The 23,719-nt window shown below is 43.8% G+C and overlaps 1 protein-coding gene across 1 annotated transcript in view; it reads right to left on the bottom strand.

Moving 5' to 3' along the window:
- Positions 1-23,719, bottom strand: part of LOC308334304 (inositol 1,4,5-trisphosphate-gated calcium channel ITPR1-like) — a 121,134-nt gene that overhangs the window by 8,309 nt on the left and 89,106 nt on the right. Inside the window, exons 47-54 of the mRNA XM_080790986.1 lie at positions 23,194-23,337; positions 20,704-20,823; positions 18,965-19,157; positions 18,621-18,743; positions 7,570-7,745; positions 5,546-5,710; positions 3,963-4,152; positions 3,608-3,736 (exon numbers count right to left, since the gene is read on the bottom strand). Coding sequence (XP_080647112.1) covers positions 3,608-3,736; positions 3,963-4,152; positions 5,546-5,710; positions 7,570-7,745; positions 18,621-18,743; positions 18,965-19,157; positions 20,704-20,823; positions 23,194-23,337 — 1,240 coding nt within the window. The remainder of the gene's footprint in view (positions 1-3,607; positions 3,737-3,962; positions 4,153-5,545; positions 5,711-7,569; positions 7,746-18,620; positions 18,744-18,964; positions 19,158-20,703; positions 20,824-23,193; positions 23,338-23,719) is intronic.

The following is a 23,719-nucleotide window of genomic DNA, read 5'->3' as shown; positions in this document are numbered from 1 at the left end:
AGTTGTAACAATGGAAGACTAGACTAGGTCCAGTTGTAACAATAGAAGACTAGACTAGGTCCAGTTGTAACAATAGAAGACTAGTCTAGGTCCGGTTGTAACAATAGAAGACTAGTCTAGGTCCAGTTGTAACAATAGAAGACTAGTCTAGGTCCAGTTGTAACAATAGAAGACTAGACTAGGTCCAGTTGTAACAATAGAAGACTAGTCTAGGTCCGGTTGTAACAATAGAAGACTAGTCTAGGTCCGGTTGTAACAATAGAAGACTAGACTAGTTCCAGTTGTAACAATAGAAGACTAGTCTAGGTCCAGTTGTAACAATAGAAGACTAGTCTAGGTCCAGTTGTAACAATAGAAGACTAGACTAGGTCCAGTTGTAACACTAGAAGACTAGACTAGGTCCAGTTGTAACAATAGAAAACTAGTCTAGGTCCAGTTGTAACAATGGAAGACTAGACTAGGTCCAGTTGTAACAATAGAAGACTAGTCTAGGTCCAGTTGTAACAATAGAAGACTAGTCTAGTTCCAGTTGTAACAATAGAAGACTAGACTAGTTCCAGTTGTAACAATAGAAGACTAGTCTAGGTCCGGTTGTAACAATAGAAGACTAGTCTAGGTCCGGTTGTAACAATAGAAGACTAGACTAGTTCCAGTTGTAACAATAGAAGACTAGTCTAGGTCCAGTTGTAACAATAGAAGACTAGACTAGGTCCAGTTGTAACAATAGAAGACTAGTCTAGGTCCAGTTGTAACAATAGAAGACTAGTCTAGGTCCAGTTGTAACAATAGAAGACTAGTCTAGGTCCAGTTGTAACAATAGAAGACTAGTCTAGGTCCAGTTGTAACAATAGAAGACTAGTCTAGGTCCAGTTGTAACAATAGAAGACTAGACTAGGTCCAGTTGTAACACTAGAAGACTAGTCTAGGTCCAGTTGTAACAATAGAAGACTAGACTAGGTCCAGTTGTAACAATAGAAGACTAGTCTAGGTCCAGTTGTAACAATAGAAGACTAGACTAGGTCCAGTTGTAACAATGGAAGACTAGACTAGGTCCAGTTGTATCAATAGAAGACTAGACTAGGTCCAGTTGTATCAATATAAGACTAGACTAGGTCCAGTTTTAACAATATAAGACTAGTCTAGGTCCAGTTGTATCAATATAAGACTAGTCTAGGTCCGGTTGTAACACTAGAAGACTAGTCTAGGTCCAGTTGTAACAATAGAAGACTAGACTAGGTCCAGTTGTAACAATAGAAAACTAGTCTAGGTCCAGTTGTAACAATGGAAGACTAGACTAGGTCCAGTTGTAACAATAGAAGACTAGTCTAGGTCCAGTTGTAACAATAGAAGACTAGTCTAGTTCCAGTTGTAACAATAGAAGACTAGACTAGTTCCAGTTGTAACAATAGAAGACTAGTCTAGGTCCGGTTGTAACAATAGAAGACTAGTCTAGGTCCGGTTGTAACAATAGAAGACTAGACTAGTTCCAGTTGTAACAATAGAAGACTAGTCTAGGTCCAGTTGTAACAATAGAAGACTAGACTAGGTCCAGTTGTAACAATAGAAGACTAGTCTAGGTCCAGTTGTAACAATAGAAGACTAGTCTAGGTCCAGTTGCAACAATAGAAGACTAGTCTAGGTCCAGTTGTAACAATAGAAGACTAGTCTAGGTCCAGTTGTAACAATAGAAGACTAGTCTAGGTCCAGTTGTAACAATAGAAGACTAGACTAGGTCCAGTTGTAACACTAGAAGACTAGTCTAGGTCCAGTTGTAACAATAGAAGACTAGACTAGGTCCAGTTGTAACAATAGAAGACTAGTCTAGGTCCAGTTGTAACAATAGAAGACTAGACTAGGTCCAGTTGTAACAATGGAAGACTAGACTAGGTCCAGTTGTATCAATAGAAGACTAGACTAGGTCCAGTTGTATCAATATAAGACTAGACTAGGTCCAGTTTTAACAATATAAGACTAGTCTAGGTCCAGTTGTATCAATATAAGACTAGTCTAGGTCCGGTTGTAACACTAGAAGACTAGTCTAGGTCCAGTTGTAACAATAGAAGACTAGTCTAGGTCCAGTTGTAACAATAGAAGACTAGACTAGGTCCAGTTGTATCAATAGAAGACTAGACTAGGTCCAGTTGTATCAATATAAGACTAGACTAGGTCCAGTTGTAACAATAGAAGACTAGTCTAGGTCCAGTTGTAACAATAGAAGACTAGACTAGGTCCAGTTGTAACACTAGAAAACTAGTCTAGGTCCAGTTGTAACAATAGAAGACTAGACTAGGTCCAGTTGTAACAATAGAAGACTAGACTAGGTCCAGTTGTAACACTAGAAAACTAGTCTAGGTCCAGTTGTAACAATAGAAGACTAGACTAGGTCCAGTTGTAACAATAGAAGACTAGACTAGGTCCAGTTGTAACAATAGAAAACTAGTCTAGGTCCAGTTGTAACAATAGAAGACTAGACTAGGTCCAGTTGTAACACTAGAAGACTAGTCTAGGTCCAGTTGTAACAATAGAAGACTAGACTAGGTCCAGTTGTAACAATAGAAAACTAGTCTAGGTCCAGTTGTAACAATAGAAGACTAGACTAGGTCCAGTTGTAACAATAGAAGACTAGACTAGGTCCAGTTGTAACAATAGAAAACTAGTCTAGGTCCAGTTGTAACAATAGAAGACTAGACTAGGTCCAGTTGTAACACTAGAAGACTAGTCTAGGTCCAGTTGTAACAATGGAAGACTAGACTAGGTCCAGTTGTAACAATAGAAGACTAGTCTAGGTCAAGTTGTAACAATAGAAGACTAGTCTAGGTCCAGTTGTAACAATAGAAGACTAGTCTAGGTCCAGTTTTAACAATAGAAGACTAGACTAGGTCCAGTTGTAACAATGGAAGACTAGACTAGGTCCAGTTGTAACAATAGAAGACTAGTCTAGGTCCAGTTGTAACACTAGAAGACTAGTCTAGGTCCAGTTGTAACACTAGAAGACTAGTCTAGGTCCAGTTGTAACAATGGAAGACTAGTCTAGGTCCAGTTGTAACAATGGAAGACTAGTCTAGGTCCAGTTGTAACAATAGAAGACTAGTCTAGGTCCAGTTGTAACAATAGAAGACTAGACTAGGTCCAGTTGTAACAATAGAAGACTAGTCTAGGTCCAGTTGTAACAATGGAAGACTAGTCTAGGTCCAGTTGTAACAATAGAAGACTAGTCTAGGTCCAGTTGTAACAATAGAAGACTAGTCTAGGTCCAGTTTTAACAATAGAAGACTAGACTAGGTCCAGTTGTAACAATGGAAGACTAGACTAGGTCCAGTTGTAACAATAGAAGACTAGTCTAGGTCCAGTTGTAACACTAGAAGACTAGTCTAGGTCCAGTTGTATGGATCTAAAAACAAGGCGATTTCCGAATAGCCAAAGTAGGGCTAAGGTGGTTTTGGCTGCATCCCATGGAACCCACCGACAGCCCTCTGGGAGGGAGACCCACTACTAATAAAGGTACCGGCATCCCGACAGCAGCACCTGAAAAACGCCAGGAAAACTTTGGCTCTGAGGGCCAGAACAAGCAAAGCTTCATGCAGTGTGTGTGTGCGTGCGTGCGTACCTGTCTGCAGAGCCACCGTGTTGGAACAGTTCTCCTGGTTGGAGGATGAACAAACCCCTCCAGCACCAGCCCCTCCAGCCGTGGACCCCCCAGGCAGCATCTCTCCAGCCAGGCTGTCTCCTCCTCCTTCTGCAGCACAAGGACGACAACACATGATGACGGTGGGTTAGCATTAGCATAGGTGGGCGTGTTCTCTTCACCACGTGTCATCAGCGCCCATAGACAAACCAGGATGAAGTTGTAGGGGTTAGTTAGGTCACAGTAGGGGTTAGGTAAGTAGTGAGTATCCGTTAGGCCCGGGTACAGTATAGGGTACAGCAAAGACGTGTAGTAGGTATAGGTAGAGTATTCATACTCAGGGTATTGTTGGGTATTCGGTCCACCTCCAGGATGAAGTCGTCCTTGAAGAAGATGTACCCCACGATGGAGAACAGGTAGACCAGGATGAGCGCCAGCACGGCCGTCAGCACGATGGAGCGGCCGTTGCGCGTCACGCTTTTTATCACGTTGAGCAGCGTCTCCTCGCGATACACCAGGTCAAAGAGCTGTAGGACGCGCGCACGTGCACACACACACACACACACGCACACGCACAGGTCAAAGAAAACATTCCATTATTCTTCTTCACCGATGTGTTTGTAAAGGTGAAGGTCACAAATTCAGTTTCCCTAAAAGGAGAGAGAGAGAGAGAGTGAGAGACACGAAACTCATCAGGACAGGAAGATGGTCTTATTGCACACCGGGGGGGGGGAGAGAGAGAGAGAGAGAGAGAGAGAGAAAGCTAGAGCTGTAGTGAGTCAATTGCATTCAATGTTTGTGTTTAAGCTGGACATAGGGGTGTCTAGCGCGGCCCTCAAAAATGCAATAATCTTTTCCCCAAACGGAAACAAACACATGGAGATGTGTGTGTTTGTTGCTGCGTCTGCAGAGGATTCCATGCACTGCTGCTGCACGGCGACTGGAGAAAGAAAAAAACTCCGAACGGAACGGAACGCAGCGCTGCCGCCCGCCGGGCACACTTTATAACTCCAGCCACACCTTATAAACAGAACTGCTGGGACGCTGCTATACACACACAGCTATTAACACCTCAGCAACCTCAGGGCAACAACATCCACATGCTACCTACACACAGAGGTTGGTTAATAAGGCCCTGGCCTGTCCTTGAATGCACCGTGTGAGAGAGAGAGAGAGAGAGAGAGAGAGAGAGAGAAAAAAAGAGAGAGAGAGAGATGGGCTTGGGAAAGATTCAGACCAACATCTCATAAACATCCCAACAAAAACAAATGTGCTCTGGAGGCAAAACTTCACTATAGGCAATGTAGAGTTTTCCTTTTTGGTCGAATAATACCTAAAAAATGTCTTCTGAATGCCAACAGTTTTCTGGGGGGGGGGGGGGGGGGGTGTTTCTGGTTCTAAAATGATATGCATTCAATTTCAAAGGTAAATTGTTTTGTGCTATAGGGATCGCCGGAAACAAAGATTTTATTAGCCTAGAAAAGAGCCACTAAACCCAACGTTTGTCACACCATCACTATAAACCCAGGTATATTTTACCCAATGTAATATATTCCATAAAACATATTTCTCATCAAAATATATACTTAAGTACAGCAATACGTATGGATACATGTCTACATCTTAACTGCGGACGACACCATAAAGAATTACACTTGTTTACAAATGGGTACACCATGTTCAATTCATCATAACATTTAGAGACGTACAAATATACACTTCTATATAGCCAAAAACAGGAAATGATATCATAGAGGAGGTACAAAGGGGGGAGAAAAACATACAGTGAGGGTAAAAAGGGGTGGGTGGGTTAGGGTTTTGTGTGTGCGTGAGCATGTGTGCGTGTGTGTGTGTGTGTGTGTGTGTGTGTGCGTGCGTGCGTGTGTGTCCATGCGTTGCGTGCGCTCACAGCTCTCTCACCAGCAGGCTGTAGAAGAAGACGTGCACGAACACGCCCAGGCTGCAGATAACGAGGTAGAGCAGGTGGTAGAGGAACTCCACGTCCAGAACCATGGCCTTGTAGCCTCGCGTGAACGTCCCTCTGTTCCCCACGAAACTCATCAGGAAGATGGTCTTATTGCACACCTGGGGGTGGGGGGAGAGAGAGAGAGAGAGAGAGATATCAGCGTACCCTTACCCTATAGGTGGGGTTGGCCAGACGGCCTTTCTGTGAGAAAGAAATGCAGTAATCCTGGCCTAGACTCTCCTATAGCAATGGTTCCCAAACTCTTTCACGTCAAGGTCCCCCCAAATTGACAGTCATTATCATGATGCTGTGGACCCTGTTGTAAACAAGTGTAATGATTAATTGGGTCGTCCACTCACAGTTAACAGTCTCTGTATTGAGTTTGTGCTTGAAATGTACTGTAATTCTACAAACTGTTAATAAATATTTCAATCAATCAATCAATGATCATTAATGTAAAGATCATCCCCATATGGGCATTGGGCTGTGATCTGGCCTATAGTCCTGAACGTCACCGGAGTCACCGGAGGACGTAATTTGGCTTGCTGGGGTAGATCTGCTATATATTCAGTTAAATTCTCCGCGGCCAGATTTGTTTTGAGGATCACTGAGAGTCATATGAGGCTAACATGTGCCTCTGTGGTTGTATAGTGTGTGTGTGTGTGTGTGTGTGTGTGTGTGGTTTGGCTGAGGTGCAGAGGACACAATGTACAGCACAGTAGTGTACAGGAACGTACAACTTGGCACGACACACTGAGTTTAGGAGAGGACACGAGAAAAGAGGTTGGTTGAGGAGAGGTGGGGTGAGGAGAGGAAGGGAGAGGTGGGCTGAGGAGAGGTGGGGTGGGGTGAGGAGAGGAGAGGTGGGGTGAGGAGAGGAGAGGTGGGGTGGGGTGAGGAGAGCGGAGGAGAGGAGAGGAGAAGAGAGGTGGGGGTGAGGAGAGGTGGGGTGAGGAGAGGAGAGCGGAGCGGAGGAGAGGAGAGGAGAAGAGAGGTGGGGGTGAGGAGAGGAGGGTATGTAAGGATAGAGTGAGGGGAGGAACAGGAGAGCACTGTTTGGAAGAAATGAGGACATCCGTGTGTGTGTGTGTGTGTGTGTGTGTGTGTGTGTGTGTGCGTCTCTCTCTCTCTTGACAGAGATGTATCATTTGTCAAGTGGAAACCTCATATGTCCACAACTGTTTCTTTTCAGGATTACAATTCAACAGTAGCAAATCTACTGTGGAGCTGCTACTTTGGAGATAAGAGGCTTCTGCGCAAAAGAGCCACAACGCGTGACAACAGGGTCGTGAACTCACGTTCAAAGCTCTTAGGAAGACACACTGAGAAGATGACTAATGTTGAAAGCTCTCAGGAAGATACACAGACGTTAAAGCTCTTATAGGAAGATACACAGAGACGTTAACCTACGTAGAAGACCTTAGGGCTTAGGAAGATACACAGAGACGTTAACCTAGAAGCTGTTAGGAAGATACACAGAGACGTTAACCTATGTTAGAAGCTCTTAGGAAGACATACTGAGAAGTTAACCTACGTTAGAACCTCTTAGGAAGACATACTGATAATCTAATACGATACAGTCGTATGTAGGCATGTAATGATACACTCAACTCACAATATGATACGTATCACGATATGAGGCTCACGATACGATTTTTCACAATTTTAAATTTTAATTTATTTTCCAGACACCTGCCTGAAAAATCTTTTTTAATGATGTATCCCCCCCCCCCCTGAGCTTTTTCACATTTTTTATTTAACTACATTGCAAAAGTAGCATTACATTTCATGTAAAATTACTTCATTCCTGTGCAACAACTGTAAGCCCCTGTTTTTGTCTGTTATCTGTTTAACCGTTTGGCTCAGCACCAAGACCGGAGGATGTACTGATTCTCTCAGTATAGGAAGACCCACAGAAAAGTGAACCTATACGTTAGAAGGCTCTTATAGGAAGACACACTGAGAAGTCTTAACCTACGTTGAAGGCTCCCAGGAGGAACAGGGTGGGCTCCAGGCCGACGGAGAAGATGAGTCTGAGGATGGCGACGATGACCAGCGTCCTGACGCCCAGCGGCTGAGGCATCACCACCACGATGACCACAGCGATGACCACACCGAACCACAGGAGCAACGATATGTGAGGGTCCAACATACCTACAGATGAATGATACAATTAATACAGCACATGACCACACCAAACCACAGGAGTAACGATATGTGAGGATCCAACATAGAATGATTAATAATATTATTAATAACAATATACACGATGACCACGGAGATGACCACAACAAACCACAGCAGCAAGTACAGGTGAGGGTCCAACAACCCCGTTTCTGTTTTCCTCCCAGAATTCTCCCCAGTGAGGGGTGGGAGAGGCTGGACAGCAGACGGCTGGACTTTGAATTTCTCTAACTATAAACTTTCATGACAGCAGACAGCCTAAGTACAAATATAATTTATGAAAAGCTACTACAGTAAAGTCTGTTCACATTAAGTAGTTGTATGATATGTGCGGATTATCTGACGAGGTACCATTTGAGTGGGCAAAACCTTACATATACTAAATAATACTAAATTGTTTATAGGGTCAATATAAGTCAAATAATATAGCCTTTCCACAGGAGTATCTTTTTATATTTTTCCAAAAAGAATACAAACAGCCAATAGCATATTACAAAGTGAAAATTCCGGGAGGAAAAAAGGGCAAGCACCGGGGCGAGTCATCCAGTATTCGTTCTGACATGTTGATCTGACCTCATCAAACCCTGCAGTACACTGAAGACGCATTCCATATGGCCAGTACAGAATTCATTCCACATGTTGATCTGACCCCCATCTCATGCCAAAGCGCCAGCGCTCGCCGCTCACCCAGTCTGTCGTCACCCAGGCGGATGCGTGCACGCGACCTCACCCTTTTAGGGCCTCAGGGCGTCTTACTGCATGGTAATATTAACACATGACGGTTCCACAGCACATGTGTCCCGAACCACCGTTTTGGAGTTTTGGAAATAGTGTCCCCCCCAAGCCCCCCCCCCCCCCCCCCCCCCCCCCCGATCCCCACCTTCCCCGGAGCCCCTCGAGCAAGCCAATACTTTGAACTCAAACAGGCGGCACTTACATAACTGTAAGACACACTGTGTGTGTGTGTGTGGGTGTGTGTGTGTGTGTGTGTGTGTGTGTGTGTGTGTGTGTGTTCCTAGATAGTACACTCTGTCCGCACGCTTCGCTGAGATCCTGACGACATGCTCTGTGCACGTGTGTATATGTCTGTACTATGTACAGTATGTACTGTGTGTGTGTGTGGGTGGGGCACAGTCAGTCATGGGTTGCAGTGAGGACATACTGAACTATTCTGCCCTCTGTTCGAGAGAGAGAGAGAGAGAGAGAGAGCTGTAGGTAGGTAGGTGTGTGCGTGTGCGTGCGTGTGTGTGTGTGTGTGTGTGTGCGTATATCAAGGTTAAAGGGACATTTCCCCTATAGAAACTATAGCTTCGCATAGCCAGCCATATTGCCCCAGGCAGGCCCCTCTCAATTGCAGTGGTGGAAAAAGTACAAAAATATTTTACTTAAGTAGAAGTACTGATTCTCTACTTGAAAATTACTTAAGTAAAAGTACAAAGTGCCCATTAAGAAAGTTACTTAAGTAAAAGTATAAAAGTACCTCAAATAAAATGTACTTAAGTACAAAAATTTACCCGGCGTAAAATGTACTTAAGTATAAAAGTAAAAATTACAAAGTACAAGTACAAAGTACAAAATACAATTTTTTTCCCAAAATGAATACAAAGAAATGAATTTCCAAAATTGTCATCCTGTCAAAAGTGGCTTTATTCCAAAAAATTAAATAGCATACAAATACTGAAAATACTAACCCCCAACAGCATACATCAATAACATACAGGACCCCCAATAACATGCATAATTAACAAGACCTCCATGTTGCGTTGCCAAACAGACCATGCAGAGGTTCAACCAGCACTGGGGCACCCAGTTCCCCATTGCTAGTTGAACCTCTGCATTGTTGTTTATGCAATGTGCAACTTTAATGCATTTGGGTTTGAACGAAACATGTCTCCGGACAAAGTGATCTCCGGACATCACTTTGAGAAACACTGATGTACTATAATCACATGGGGGGGACAAAAATAAATAAAACATTTTGAACCTGGGAGGCAGAGGTTCAACAACACTGGGGCACCCAGTTCCTCGGTGCTAGTTGAACCTCAGCCTCCCAGGTTCTGAAACACATGTTAAAGTAAATCCTCCTAGTGACCCAAGGGTCATCGATTCTCTGGACATCACTTTGAAAATCACTGCTGTATAATCACACATATGGCCCGGGGCACACAAGACCTCCATGTTGCGTTGCCAACCAGACCATGCAGAGGTTCAACCAGCACTGGGGCACCCAGTTCCCCATTGTTAGTTGAACCTCTGCATTCCTTGTTTATGAAATGTACAACTTTAATGCATATGGGTTTGAACGGAACATGTCTCTGGACAAAGCGATGTCCCCGAGAAACACTGCTGTACTATAATCACACATGGGAAATAAGAACAAAAATAAATAAAACATTTTGAACCTGGGAGGCAGAGATTCAACAATATGGCCGGGGCACACAAGACCTTCATGTTGCGTTGCCAAACAGACCATGCAGAGGTTCAACCAGCACTGGGGCACCCAGTTCCCCATTGCTAGTTGAACCTCTGCATTCCTTGTTTATGAAATGTGCAACTTTAATGCATTTGGGTTTGAATGGAACACTCCCAGTGACCCCTGAGGGTCCCCAACTCTCCGTATTAGGGAGAGGTAGGAAGAGGGATCTATTGGTCAGTCCAAGTCAGTCTGTCTGGCTAGGGTGGGAAGTACAGTATGTCTGTCTACAGAGGACAAGTAAGAGGAGATCTATCTCAGTCAATGGAAAGGCAGTAACTGTCTATCTAGGCCTAGGGAGTAAGAGATGATGTCCGTCTGTCTAAGGTGACTAAGAGATGTCTGTCTGTCTGTCTGGTGATGGAGAGGGAATGTCTGTCTAGTTGGGAGAGGGAATAAGAGAAGTCTGTCCATCTAGTTGGGAGAGGGAATAAGAAATGTTAGGTCTCTCTACGTAAAGAGGAGAGTGATAGAGGTTTAGTTAGCTATTAGCTTGCCATGATGCAACTCCAAATAATGGTGATTATATATTTTTTTTGACCCCTTTTGTCTCATTACCCCATTATAATTTCTCCCTTTGCTCGTCACTGCTGCTGTACCCTGCTGGCTCACCTGCCCCAGCCTGAAGTATGCAGTGACAAATCAGTCCCTGTCAATCTTTTTTTAACATGGCAAATTAACTACACAATCCAAACCTCCCTAAAAATGTAATTTATGCTCTAAAGTATGCAAACTTGCTGTTTATCTGTCTACTGTTTATCTTCAACAGCAGTTGATTCTCAAAATTGTGAGAATCTAGCCGTGCTCTTCTTGGGCTGAAGATCAGTCCTGCGGTGCTGAACAGTCGTTCACAGGCTGCAGAGGCAGGTAGAGGTGTGTTGAGCTTAACGGACAACTTGCAGACAGCAGGGTATGACTTCAGTACAGCCATCTGATCTGCTGAAAGGGCCAGGTATCCCTCCAGTTGTATGGCGCTGCCTTGGTTTACATTAGAACTCGTAAGGTCAGCAAAGAAGTCTCCTTCATCAGATGACCTGGTTCTGGTGACATCTCCTGTCAGCGAAGGATCCTCCAGGTGCTCCTTGATGTAGTCCATCCCTGAAACACAGGGAAGGTGAAATACAATTAGTACAGCTGAAATACCAAAATAAATACAATTAATAAATATCTTGCCGTTCAGGCTCTGCCACATTATTCCTCCCTGCTCAGCACAATTAGACATGCAGTCATAAATTAACAACCAGGAATGCATACAGAATTAACACAGAAATAACACAATTAGGGGAGCTTAAATAAATACCCCTCCCAAATTAGTCAGCAAATTATGTCACATCAGCGTATGACATATGGGTCTTTCATAACACTGTGACTGTATACATCCACATACTATAATGCAGTGTTAACCTCTCGAGGGTATACTGCCTGAACTAACAGCGTAAACTACACATCACTATCATACATGTAAAAATGCATTATGTCCATGTGCTCACCCAGTCTGATTGTAGCATCATCTTTTGTCCATGTCGTTTTGAATTTGGGGACGAGAATTGTAGCGGCAATCAGTTCAGGATCTTTTGAGATGTCATCAAAGCGCTTCTTTATGCCAGCTAGCAAGGCGTCAGCCAATGGCCTGCAGTGCTTCAGCGGCAACTTGGCTTTCTCCACTTTGGAAGTCAGACAGGTAATGGTCGGAAGCAGCCATCCCATGTGCACATTTTTCTCTCCTTGCAAGATGTTGATGGCTTGAGCCATTGGGCTCATGATGGCGGCATACTCTGTCAGGAACGTGATGTCGACTGGACTGAACCTGTGTAAAAAAAATAACAGTTTTAATATAATGTATGTATAAGCATTATAATGAAATGCATCAATAACTTGGACCAGGGACCTCAGAAGAGAAGATGTGTTAAAATCAATCAATCGTCATGCAAGAATAAATAAAATAAAATAGCAGATGTACAAGCTGGCAGCACAACACTTAGTGATACGCTGTGAGCTTGTAGATATGCTAATATTGAATAGCTTTTCAAAACACAAAATGCTTTCACAGTTTTAAAGAGTTAAACCTACATTGGAACGTTTAATTCAGTGCAGATAGCTCGCAGAGCCGGCTCCCCCCTTTTCTCCAATATCTTGAGCAGCCTCTCCACAGCCATGAACAGAGAGTTCCACCGGGTGGCAACTGGGCGCAACAACTGGATCGAGCAGGCCTCTTCCACAGCTTCAGCTGCTTTAGGCGATCTCCCACACTTATTCCACAGCCCTTGACACTTGCCGAATGCTGAGCGATACACTCTTTTGTATCCGTCGTTGGAAGTTGCTTTTTCAGCATCAGTTGTGGAGACCAAATTGAGTAGATGGCAAGCACAGCGTTGATGCTTTGGGAGCTCGAATTCAAAGCCATCATTCTCATCTAGGATATCTGCCACTTCAATGAACTCCACTTCTTCCTCCTCCTCCTCCTCTTCTTCCTCACCGTCGGGCTCTGGGTCACCACCGACGTTGTTGTTCATGTCCGGAGCCGCACTGTAAACCTGGAAAGCCTTTAGGAAGTTGGAACCGTTGTCTGTGGTGGTCCTCACAATTTTGTTCCGGATGCCATACTCTGAATGGATGTCGTCTAGTGCATTAGCCAAAACATCGAACGTGTGGGAACCTCTCAGTCGTCTACAGGCCAGGGCTGCTGAGCATCTCTCTAGGCTCTCAGGGTCAAACCAGTGGGCAGTCACACCAATAAAGCTCTTTCTTCTGGCTGACCAGCAGTCTGTGGTGGTGGCAACATGGTCCACGGCCTTCATTTTCTCAGTGACCGCCGTTCTTGGCAGCATCGGCAATTCTTAAACGCAGGGTGGGCCTTGATATAATTTTTGCTTTAGGCTGAAGATCAGTGACAAACTCTTTGAAGGCTGGTTTTTCCACAATAGAGAATGGCTCTGTGGCTTCTGTGACATACTTCACAATTGCTCTTTCTATCGAGCTTTGAGACACTATGGAACTGGAATTGAGCATTGTGCTCTGTGTGAGGCTGGAAGCTGGTTCAGGAGCCCGGCGTTTCCTTTTCAATAATGTCAGCTCTTCATATTTCTTCAATTGACGTTCATGCCTCCTCTACATCAATGTGAAAAAGGGGAAAAGTTAGCTTAATAGGTTACTCAAGATATCAGTGAAAATCACTTCACAATGTCAATACATTTTGATATAGGATAAACAGTTGTTACCAATGATTAAAATGAAGATTGTGTTTAATAATTAGGGTCAAACTGTGTGTGTGTGTGTGTGTGTGTGTGTGTGTGTGTGTGTGTGTGTGTGTGTGTGTGTGTGTGTGTGTGTGTGTGTGTGTGTGAGTGTGTGTGAGTGAGTGAGTGACTATACTTGTGAGAACCAAATGTGCCCACAAGTATAGTATAATTTGAGAAATAGACATTGTGACTATTTGACTGGTCATAGACATACATTTAGAACAGCTAAATCATGGAGTTGGTAACCAAGTGGAGTTGGACCCTTATTAAATCTTTAACTCTTGAGTTTATTCAAGAGAGTTAAATGATTGTTAAACATCTGCATTACTTAATTTACAATCTACACAATTAGAGAATGTAGAAGAATTGGTTGATCAATGTTTGCATGTTATCTCTCATAGTACCAACATCAATACTCAAGACCTATTCTTTAGCTTTGGTTCTGAGAGGCTAAATGGCATCAAATGGCTCAAATGCCAAATAAATAATGGCTAATGGGGGGCCTTGCCCTTATTATGAAAAGGGTTGAAAACCCACTGATTTAGAAGATGAGTGTGCCAGGGGGTTGTTGCTTTCTGCTTTGTAGATTTATGGTTAAAATGGCAATAAAACAATACATTCATAAAAATCACGATTTTAAAATGTTGATGTCCTCACAGGCATAGCCTACACACGACTAAGAAGTAAGAACACGCAACGTGTGTGTGTGTGTGTGGGGGGGGGGGGTTCTGCTGCCCACGTTGGTTTGTTAATGTTGGCAAATTCGTTTTATGGACAATATTTGTGTATGAATTACTGGCACAACATGACACTTACCTTAATGTGCACCTTGAGGTTTGAGGGCGAGTTATTGAACGCCAACAGTTCCTTATTGAGAGGTGCACACAACTTGCATTTCATTCTGTAGGAGGAATCTTCCTTCCGGATGAATGCAAACATTGGCGCTAGATAAGGCCACGGGTGTAATGCTATTTCGTCAGCTGAATCTTCACCACCAGCAGTAGTTGCACTACTGGTACTGACTTGACTGGCACTGACTTCGTCTGTATCCGAGGAGTCCATGACGTCCACGTCGGAGTGATCTATTCCTTCTGCTAAGACTGTGGCTGCGTCCGAAATCATTCCCTATGCCCCATATAGTGCACTACTTTGAGGTTCCGCCATTTTGTTATAGTGTCCGAATATGTAGTGAGCATTTTTGCACCCTAACGTAGTGGACTGAAGTATCCCATAATGCACCGGGAATTGTAGGGAGCATCCGATGGTCACTACAAAAACACAGCGAAGCAAATCTGCCCCATAATGCATTGTGCAAGCTCGCTCTTGAGCGCACATGCACGCGTTTGCGCACGTGCGCTGCTTCTGCATGCGCTCATTGCGCTCCAACTCAGAAGAGGCAGAAGTTGAACCAGCGAAAGAAATCAACACAAATGTACTTTTTAAACTTTCGTTTTCCCCTCTTTTCTTCCCTGGCGGATCTCGAAGCTACAGATCTCGAGACAAATGATCTGTGCATTTATTTGAAATTTTATTTTATTTATAATAAATCTACTCATTTGCAATAGTATTACTAATCTGATTCATTGTATCACCCAGGCCCAGCGCATGACGTTAGGAGAGGAATCAGTTGCTTGCTGTAGAATATATTTGTGAGATTCTTTATCACAAATGATAAATGCATTAAAACTTCAATGTGTAGGCAGTCATTTATTGGACTGCTGTTTCTGTTAACACCAAACGTCCGTATTGTGAGCAGAGCTTGTAGATCGGCTACTTTTGGTAATTCTTTACCAAAAGTACCCAAGTAAAAGTATACAAGCTCACAACACGGACGTCGCGTGTTGCTTATAGATCGGCTATTTTTGGTAGGCCTATCCCCCCCGCCCCAGGATTAGCGGGGGTTCATGTGGTTAATCAATCATGCTGGTGATATTTTCATATATTGTCAAGGTTGTGCACTGTTTTCATATTGCTGGATAATGGATATAGCCTAATATTAATTTATTGATAATAATCATAGGCCCATTGTTATGGGCCTATGATTTTAAAATAACCTTTTTATCATAGATATATAGGCCTAAATGCCTGCAAACATATTTTCATTAACCTATTTTTTCTTTATTCATTCATGAATTTAAAAATAACTTTACAAATTGTCCTTGCAGGGAGGTGACAGCCTGCAGTCACTTATTTGATACAGTCTGTTCCTAGCAGAAATTCAGCAGCAGCGTTTTGATTGGTTTCTTGTAGTCAGTTGATTCTTCATATCCAAATGAGTGAAACGGCCGGGATGATTTGTTTATTTTTCAAACAGTTCTTTATGAGGCGATCTGAAAAAACCTAATGGGGATTTCATGCAAATAAAAAGTACATGAACCCGCGGAACTACAGCGCCCTCTATCGATATTGACGTCAGAGTCGGTGCTCCCCATACAGGGAGTATTGTCCGAAATCATCACTATAGAGTCCACTAGAGTCTGGATCCCCGTATGGGGGATAGGGAGTAGGGAACAACCCTAGCAATTCGGACGCAGCCTGTGTCTCGGTCATCCATGTTGAATGCGTGTGACAGTGTGTGCGTCTTGCCGTCTTCAAAGCAGGCCAGGCAGCAGAACACAACTCCGCCCCCCCATTATCTGAGAGTGGAGCGCAATCAGCGCAGCCCTGTTCAATTCTCAACTGCGCATTCCTCCAGTAAGACAAATATAAGCTTTTATTATTTAATTTGTAGCGAGTAACGAGGTGTCCGTTTTTAAATATAGCGCATTAAAAGTACGATTTTTTCCTTGTAAATGTAACGAAGTAAAAGTAAAAATTCAGCAAAAGAAAAGTAGTCAATAAAAGTACAAATTCTCCAAATTTGTACTTAAGTACAGTAACGAAGTAATTGTACTTCGTTATTTTCCACCACTGCTCAATTGTGGGAGGACACTGCAGAACAGAATCAAACACTGAGAGGCACGAGACTAATATACACGCAGTGATATTAGAATTTCTCCCCGAGGCTATAGGAATAAACTACAGTCACTCAATGTCAATAGCATTTGTAGTAGATAACAGTAGCACAATTACACATGTGCACCCTATGGCCAGAACAATAATGACGTGTTTGCTTGACTAGGGGTTGAGTGGATTGCTGAATTCCTACAATGACCATTATGCTTTGCTGCACTGCTCCTCCTTGTGGAGAGGGGGAGGGCTGTCTTACTGAGACAACATGTAGTCCTGGAAAGGAAGACCATGTGTCTATGACATCACAGGCACTTTGAAATACTAATATATCTAAAAACACATATTATGTTATGTACCTGGCCTATAGGGGTGCCAAGATACACAACACAAAACAGGGGAGACGCAGTTGACCGAAGAAATAGAATGTATTAACTAAACAAAAACAGTAAATGTAAGGAATAAATCATGATTGAACAGATGAAGTGTGGAGATCAGTGGTGCAGTGCGTGTATGCATGAGTGAAATGTGTGTGCGTGTTGTATGGATTAACAGAAATGTTGAGAAGTGTGCATGGTGGAGTGCAGGAGAGGAGGCAAATGAAAGGAACAGATCTGGGGAAGGACTGGGGGAAGCAGGCATTTATATAGGGCGTCGACACCCGGGCCCAGGTGCGAGCCACTTAGGCTGATCATCATGATTAGCTCTGCTCCCCAATCCTATTGGATACAAAGAACAGAGGTTACTATAGGGCAAACAGTAAACACAACATATACCTAAACCCAGGGGCGGTTTTTAGCGCGCTACGCAAACTACGCAACTGCGTAGAGCCCCGACGGCTAGAGGCCCCGAGAGTTCTCCCTGACAGACACTCCTCCCACTCTAGACCGACAGCCAGTCAGGGCTGATCACTCCCTGACAGACGGGCCAGCTTCTCTAGGTGTCAATCATCAATTAGTCCACCTGCCGAGGATTAGGGAGAACACACAGGCAACCACTCCCCCCACCCTGGTACGGTGTAGCCGATAACAATGTGAGAACTCTGGTAAATATAAAATATGCCCATACATATTCATAATATCTCACAACAATAACATACTCATGATGATGATATGATCCCCGATCATCACAACTATACATATATACTACTAGAATTTCGCGGCCCTGATGGGCCGCTCATCCCAGTTACGTTGCAGCGCACTATGGGAAGAAGGAAATTGCGGGGGTTGACTCCACATGTAGTAACGGATGGGTTATTAGTTATTATTATGTGTCCTTATTAGTGTAGTGTAGTGTAGTCAACACGTTATGGCTCGTACACACTGCCCGGTATTTGCTCCGATTATGCTGTCGGGGAGCATTTTTGGCACTCGCCGACAAAAACCCCTGATCTGACGTTAAGCGGTGCCCAAAAGGTAGATCACGATCTACCAGTAGATCACAAAGGCTTTGCAGGTAGACCACATGACATGCCCCTAAACATATATATAATTTTAATATAAAAAACGATTTTTGCATCTGCCGCTTTAGATGACCTGAGACGACTTGATTGATTGACATTAAAAAAAGGGCCTGTCCGCTCAAACACACAATGCAATATTTGTTGTTGCTTACAATCATCAGTAGCAAAGTCAAATACCAACAAAAATAAAACCCTACCATTTCCATTTCCCCCCCTCTATTTCCCATTCCATGTGCGTTTGTATTATGTAGCCTACAGTATGAAAGGCCCCTCAATTACATTCTGTAACTATTTTCAGCAATGGAACCATACATATATACTATAACTATGACTACATAAAATGCAATTCTAGTGCTGTCTACGTTACAATGAAACATCAATGAACCGCAGAAACACCTCTACCCAGGATTTGAACCCGTGGTTTCCTGCGCGACATTCTTACCGTTTTCACCATGTTTGTTTGCCTCTTTCTCATGCAATATTTAACAAATTGGCCAATTCAATTTGTATTGTACCATGTTGGTATTAGTGGCCACTGTGTGAGCACCATGTTGTTTAGCGGCTCCGTATTTGAAATTATGCTCCATATTGCACGTGCACGGCGTGATAAAGCACCCCCCCCCCCTGTTAATGTCTTCCTACGGGGATGTGTGTGTGTGCGTATGTGCGTGCGTCACGTGCGTGCGTGTGCATGCATGTGTGTGTGTGTGATTTGTGCGTACCTGCGTGCACGCCCTCCAGAGGGTAGAAGAAGCATACCAGAAGGTTCATCAGGACAGCCAGGTTGAACGACACGTTACTCCACACTGACATGTTCCTACTGCACCAATACAACACAGGCTGGGCTGGGGAGCGCACGCACACACACACACACACACACACACACACACACACACACACACACGCACACGCACACGCACACGCACAAACACACACACACACACACACACACACACACACACACGCACACACACACACACACGCACACACGCTGGCTCGATAAACGGGCAATGCAAGATGGCCTCACTCATGCACTTCAATGATTTGCTGGATTCTGTATGTGTACCTCTGAGTTTCTTCTGCCAGTTCATCTCGTTGAAGAGGTCCTCGGCTCTCAGGAAGAAGTCGTTGATCTTGCTGCCCTGCTCGTCCCGCTCCGTGGTGTAGTAGATCCTCAGCTGGGACTCCGAGGTGAGGAACTCGCAGATGCTCGGGACGGGGAACACGATCTCCTCCATGGTGCGGTCCTGGCGCACAATCTAAAGTGAAAGAAAAAAAACACGTTCACGTCACATTAGCTCCCGCGGCGGGGATTCGTTCCCAATGTGCGGCTTGTGGTTCTGAAACAAACATTTGACATATCATCGCTGTCGGGCAGAAACCAACTGTCTCCATTGTGCGTGCGTGAAGACTACACCAACAACGTAACCACCTACACTAAGGCTACCCCAACAACGTAACCACCTACATTAAGACTACACCAACAACGTAACCACCTACATTAAGACTACCCCAACAACGTAACCACCTACATTAAGACTACACCAACAACGTAACCACCTACATTAAGACTACCCCAACAACGTAACCACCTACATTAAGACTACACCAACAACGTAACCACCTACATTAAGACTACCCCAACAACGTAACCACCTACATTAAGACTACACCAACAACGTAACCACCTACATTAAGACTACACCAACAACGTAACCACCTACACTAAGGCTACCCCAACAACGTAACCACCTACATTAAGACTACACCAACAACGTAACCACCTACATTAAGACTACCCCAACAACGTAACCACCTACATTAAGACTACACCAACAACGTAACCACCTACAATAAGACTACCCCAACAACGTAACCACCTACATTAAGACTACACCAACAACGTAACCACCTACATTAAGACTACACCAACAACATAACCACCTACATTAAGACTACCCCAACAACGTAACCACCTACATTAAGACTACCCCAACAACGTAACCACCTACATTAAGACTACCCCAACAACGTAACCACCTACATTAAGACTACACCAACAACGTAACCACCTACATTAAGACTACACCAACAACGTAAACACCTACATTAAGACTACCCCAACAACGTAACCACCTACATTAAGACTACACCAACAACGTAACCACCTACATTAAGACTACCCCAACAACGTAACCACCTACATTAAGACTACCCCAACAACGTAACCACCTACATTAAGACTACACCAACAACGTAACCACCTACAATAAGACTACACCAACAACGTAACCACCTACATTAAGACTACCCCAACAACGTAACCACCTACATTAAGACTACCCCAACAACGTAACCACCTACATTAAGACTACACCAACAACGTAAACACCTACATTAAGACTACCCCAACAACATAACCACCTACATTAAGACTACCCCAACAACATAACCACCTACAATAAGACTACACCAACAACGTAACCACCTACATTAAGACTACCCCAACAACGTAACCACCTACATTAAGACTACACCAACAACGTAACCACCTACATTAAGACTACCCCAACAACATAACCACCTACATTAAGACTACCCCAACAACATAACCACCTACATTAAGACTACCCCAACAACGTAACCACCTACATTAGGGAGGGTACAGAAGCTGTTGTTCCAGTCAGGAATAAAACCAAACCAGAAGCCATGGATAAACAGTGTCATACGTGCAGCTCTCGAAAAAGGGGGAAAAAACACCCACTTTCCAGATGACAATGATGGCAGTGTGTTTGACCTCCTGACCTCTATCTGGGCAGTGTGCTTGGCGTAGAACTCCAGGGCTTCGTCTCCGTCTCCAGATGTCCCTGCAGGCGTTCCTCCTGGTCTCAACATCACCGACAGGTCCTTGTTGTGACGCGCCAACTGTGGGATCACATGACCAGGGACATGTTAAACAACATGGGAACCCGTAGCTCACTCTGCACCGAGATCGCCTTTTGACGCCTCCTGGTCCGTGATCGCATTTTGACGCCTTTTTTTAATATCAACTGACTACGGTTCACAACTGTGTGCTCTTAAGGGATATTTCACTTTCAAAAGTACTTTTGGTCATTTTATCGTCTACTCAGGCTTATGTGAACACCCCAGACCAGTTTGTAAGTTGCTCCATTCAATATTTAGATATTTTAAATTAATTTTAGCTGCCCCGCCCCCTTCCTATAGAAACCAATTCTAACTTCAGACTCCACTTTTAACCATGATAGATTCATCGAAAACACCCAACCTTTTTTGCTGTTGACTGATATTGTCCTTCTAATACATTTTATGTTTTCATTTTTTTTTAAATAATTATTAAACATAATTCTGAAGTTATGGAGTTTTAAGTTATAATGGGTTTGTATAGGAATCAAAACTGTCTGTGGTGTTCACACAAGACAAAATTACCAAATTATTTTTTGAAAGTGAAATATCCCTTTAACACTGTGGTTGCGAAAAAAGGAAAAAAAAACATTCCGCTGGCTTATGCTGTCTATAGGAATGCACTTATATCTCGGATTCTTCTTTTTGGCTCAAAACAGGCTTGATTAGCTCCTCATTTCTCTAGTTTAAATGATATGATCCCCGGATACAAAATCTATGTTTTGGGTGACTTTAATAACAATCACGTTACCTGTTACATAGCGATAATTCACTTCCTGGGTCTCGGTTTCCGAGTGAAAGGGCTTTCGAACTATAGTGTCGTTGAATTAAATGACTGGCTGGCGCTGCTGGAGTACACTTTTCAGACACCAGATGGTTGTATCGTGGTAAATTAGTTAAAGGAGAATTCCGGACCAACAGCTTTCTTTCTTTTTTGAATGTTGTTTTACACTAGATGGCGCTATTGTCTAACCTACTGTTAAAGTCAGTGAATCATAGGGTGAAATGAGCCCTGACGGCTTTTGCCAGTAATATCCCCTACCCCTCCCCTACTGGGCGGAGCTTTCTTTCTTGAGTTGGGAATGGCAGCCACCTCGGTAGCACAGCTCGCTAGTCAATAAATACACTTGCAATCCACACCCCCGGGTTGGAATCATGCTTACGCCACTATTTTTGTGCCAACCGCAAACAACGTTTTTTTGCCGATGAAGTTACGTTTTAGACCACGACGGAGTCCGACATACGTCCCTGAGAGGTTAGGGTTGGGTTAGGGTTACTGTTAAAACAATGTCTGACATACATCGCTATTTATCATACTGTAGAAAATAAATGCATTAATCAGATTATTTCTGTCCGAAAGGCAGATACCAGACTGCTATTTCTGTCAGAAATGTGTTAATCAGATGGTATTTCTGTCAGAAAGGCAGTTACCAGACTGTTATTTCTGTCAGAAAGGCAGTTAATCTGATGGTATTTCTGTCCGAAAGGCAGATACCAGACTGCTATTTCTGTCAGAAATGCGTTAATCAGATGGTATTTCTGTCAGAAATGCAGATACCAGACTGCTATTTCTGTCAGCAATGCGTTAATCAGATGGTATTTCTGTCAGAAAGGCAGTTAACAGACTGCTATTTCTGTCAGAAAGGCAGTTACCAGACTGCTATTTCTGTCAGAAAGGCAGTTAATCTGATGGTATTTCTGTCAGAAAGGCAGATACCAGACTGCTATTTCTGTCAGAAAGGCAGTTAACAGACTGCTATTTCTGTCAGAAAGGCAGTTACCAGACTGCTATTTCTGTCAGAAAGGCAGTTAATCTGATGGTATTTCTGTCAGAAAGGCAGATACCAGACTGCTATTTCTGTCAGAAAGGCAGTTAATCTGATGGTATTTCTGTCAGAAAGGCAGATACCAGACTGCTATTTCTGTCAGAAAGGCAGTTAATCTGATGGTATTTCTGTCAGAAAGGCAGATACCAGACTGCTATTTCTGTCAGAAAGGCAGTTAACAGACTGCTATTTCTGTCAGAAAGGCAGATACCAGACTGCTATTTCTGTCAGAAAGGCAGTTAATCTGATGGTATTTCTGTCAGAAAGGCAGTTAACAGACTGCTATTTCTGTCAGAAAGGCAGTTAATCTGATGGTATTTCTGTCAGAAAGGCAGTTAACAGACTGCTATTTCTGTCAGAAAGGCAGTTACCAGACTGCTATTTCTGTCAGAAAGGCAGTTAATCTGATGGTATTTCTGTCAGAAAGGCAGTTACCAGACTGCTATTTCTGTCAGAAAGACACCTGTGGCTTCCACGTTCGGTGCCACTCAAAGTGAGGGAAGCCTACTATGTCTGGCAGATGTAGTTGGCGGCTGATTTCCCATACCTGGTGAGCCAGGATGTAGATATTGTGTCCCACGTTTCGGGGGGACGCGGCGTCATGTTCCTCTTCCTCCTCGTCATCCTCCTCCTCCTCTTCCTCCTCAAACTCCACCTCCCCCTGAAGATACGCCTTCTTTATCACCTCCACCTGCCCGTATACACGCACGCACGCACAGCATATTATATTTATATAGCAGAGAACAACAGCGTGTTCAACCTGATGGAGGGGAAAGGAACTGGTCGGAGTAACACGTTCCTTCCACGTGCTACGTCCTACCGGAGAACCCCCCCCCCCCTGTCAGGTGATAAGAAGCGGCTTGCTCACTCCGCATGCATTGAAGGAAGCATGAGCTCAGTTCAGGGCTCTCCCCAGGTTGGCAGAGGGAGAGTAGCACAGGATTACAGCTGACACCTAAGCACTGTCACACTGACTACTCAGCACTGGCCCTGTCACACTCTAAAGCAGAATATCGTGCCCATGTCTGGTCCAGGTCATCCCACACACACACACACACACACACACACACACA

Source organism: Protomyctophum bolini (genome assembly GCF_963924005.1).
Source record: "Protomyctophum bolini genome assembly, chromosome: 2".
NCBI classification, from domain to species: Eukaryota; Metazoa; Chordata; class Actinopteri; order Myctophiformes; family Myctophidae; genus Protomyctophum; species Protomyctophum bolini.
Note: the sequence above shows the minus strand (reverse complement) of the source record. Positions and strands in the feature narration are given on the sequence as shown.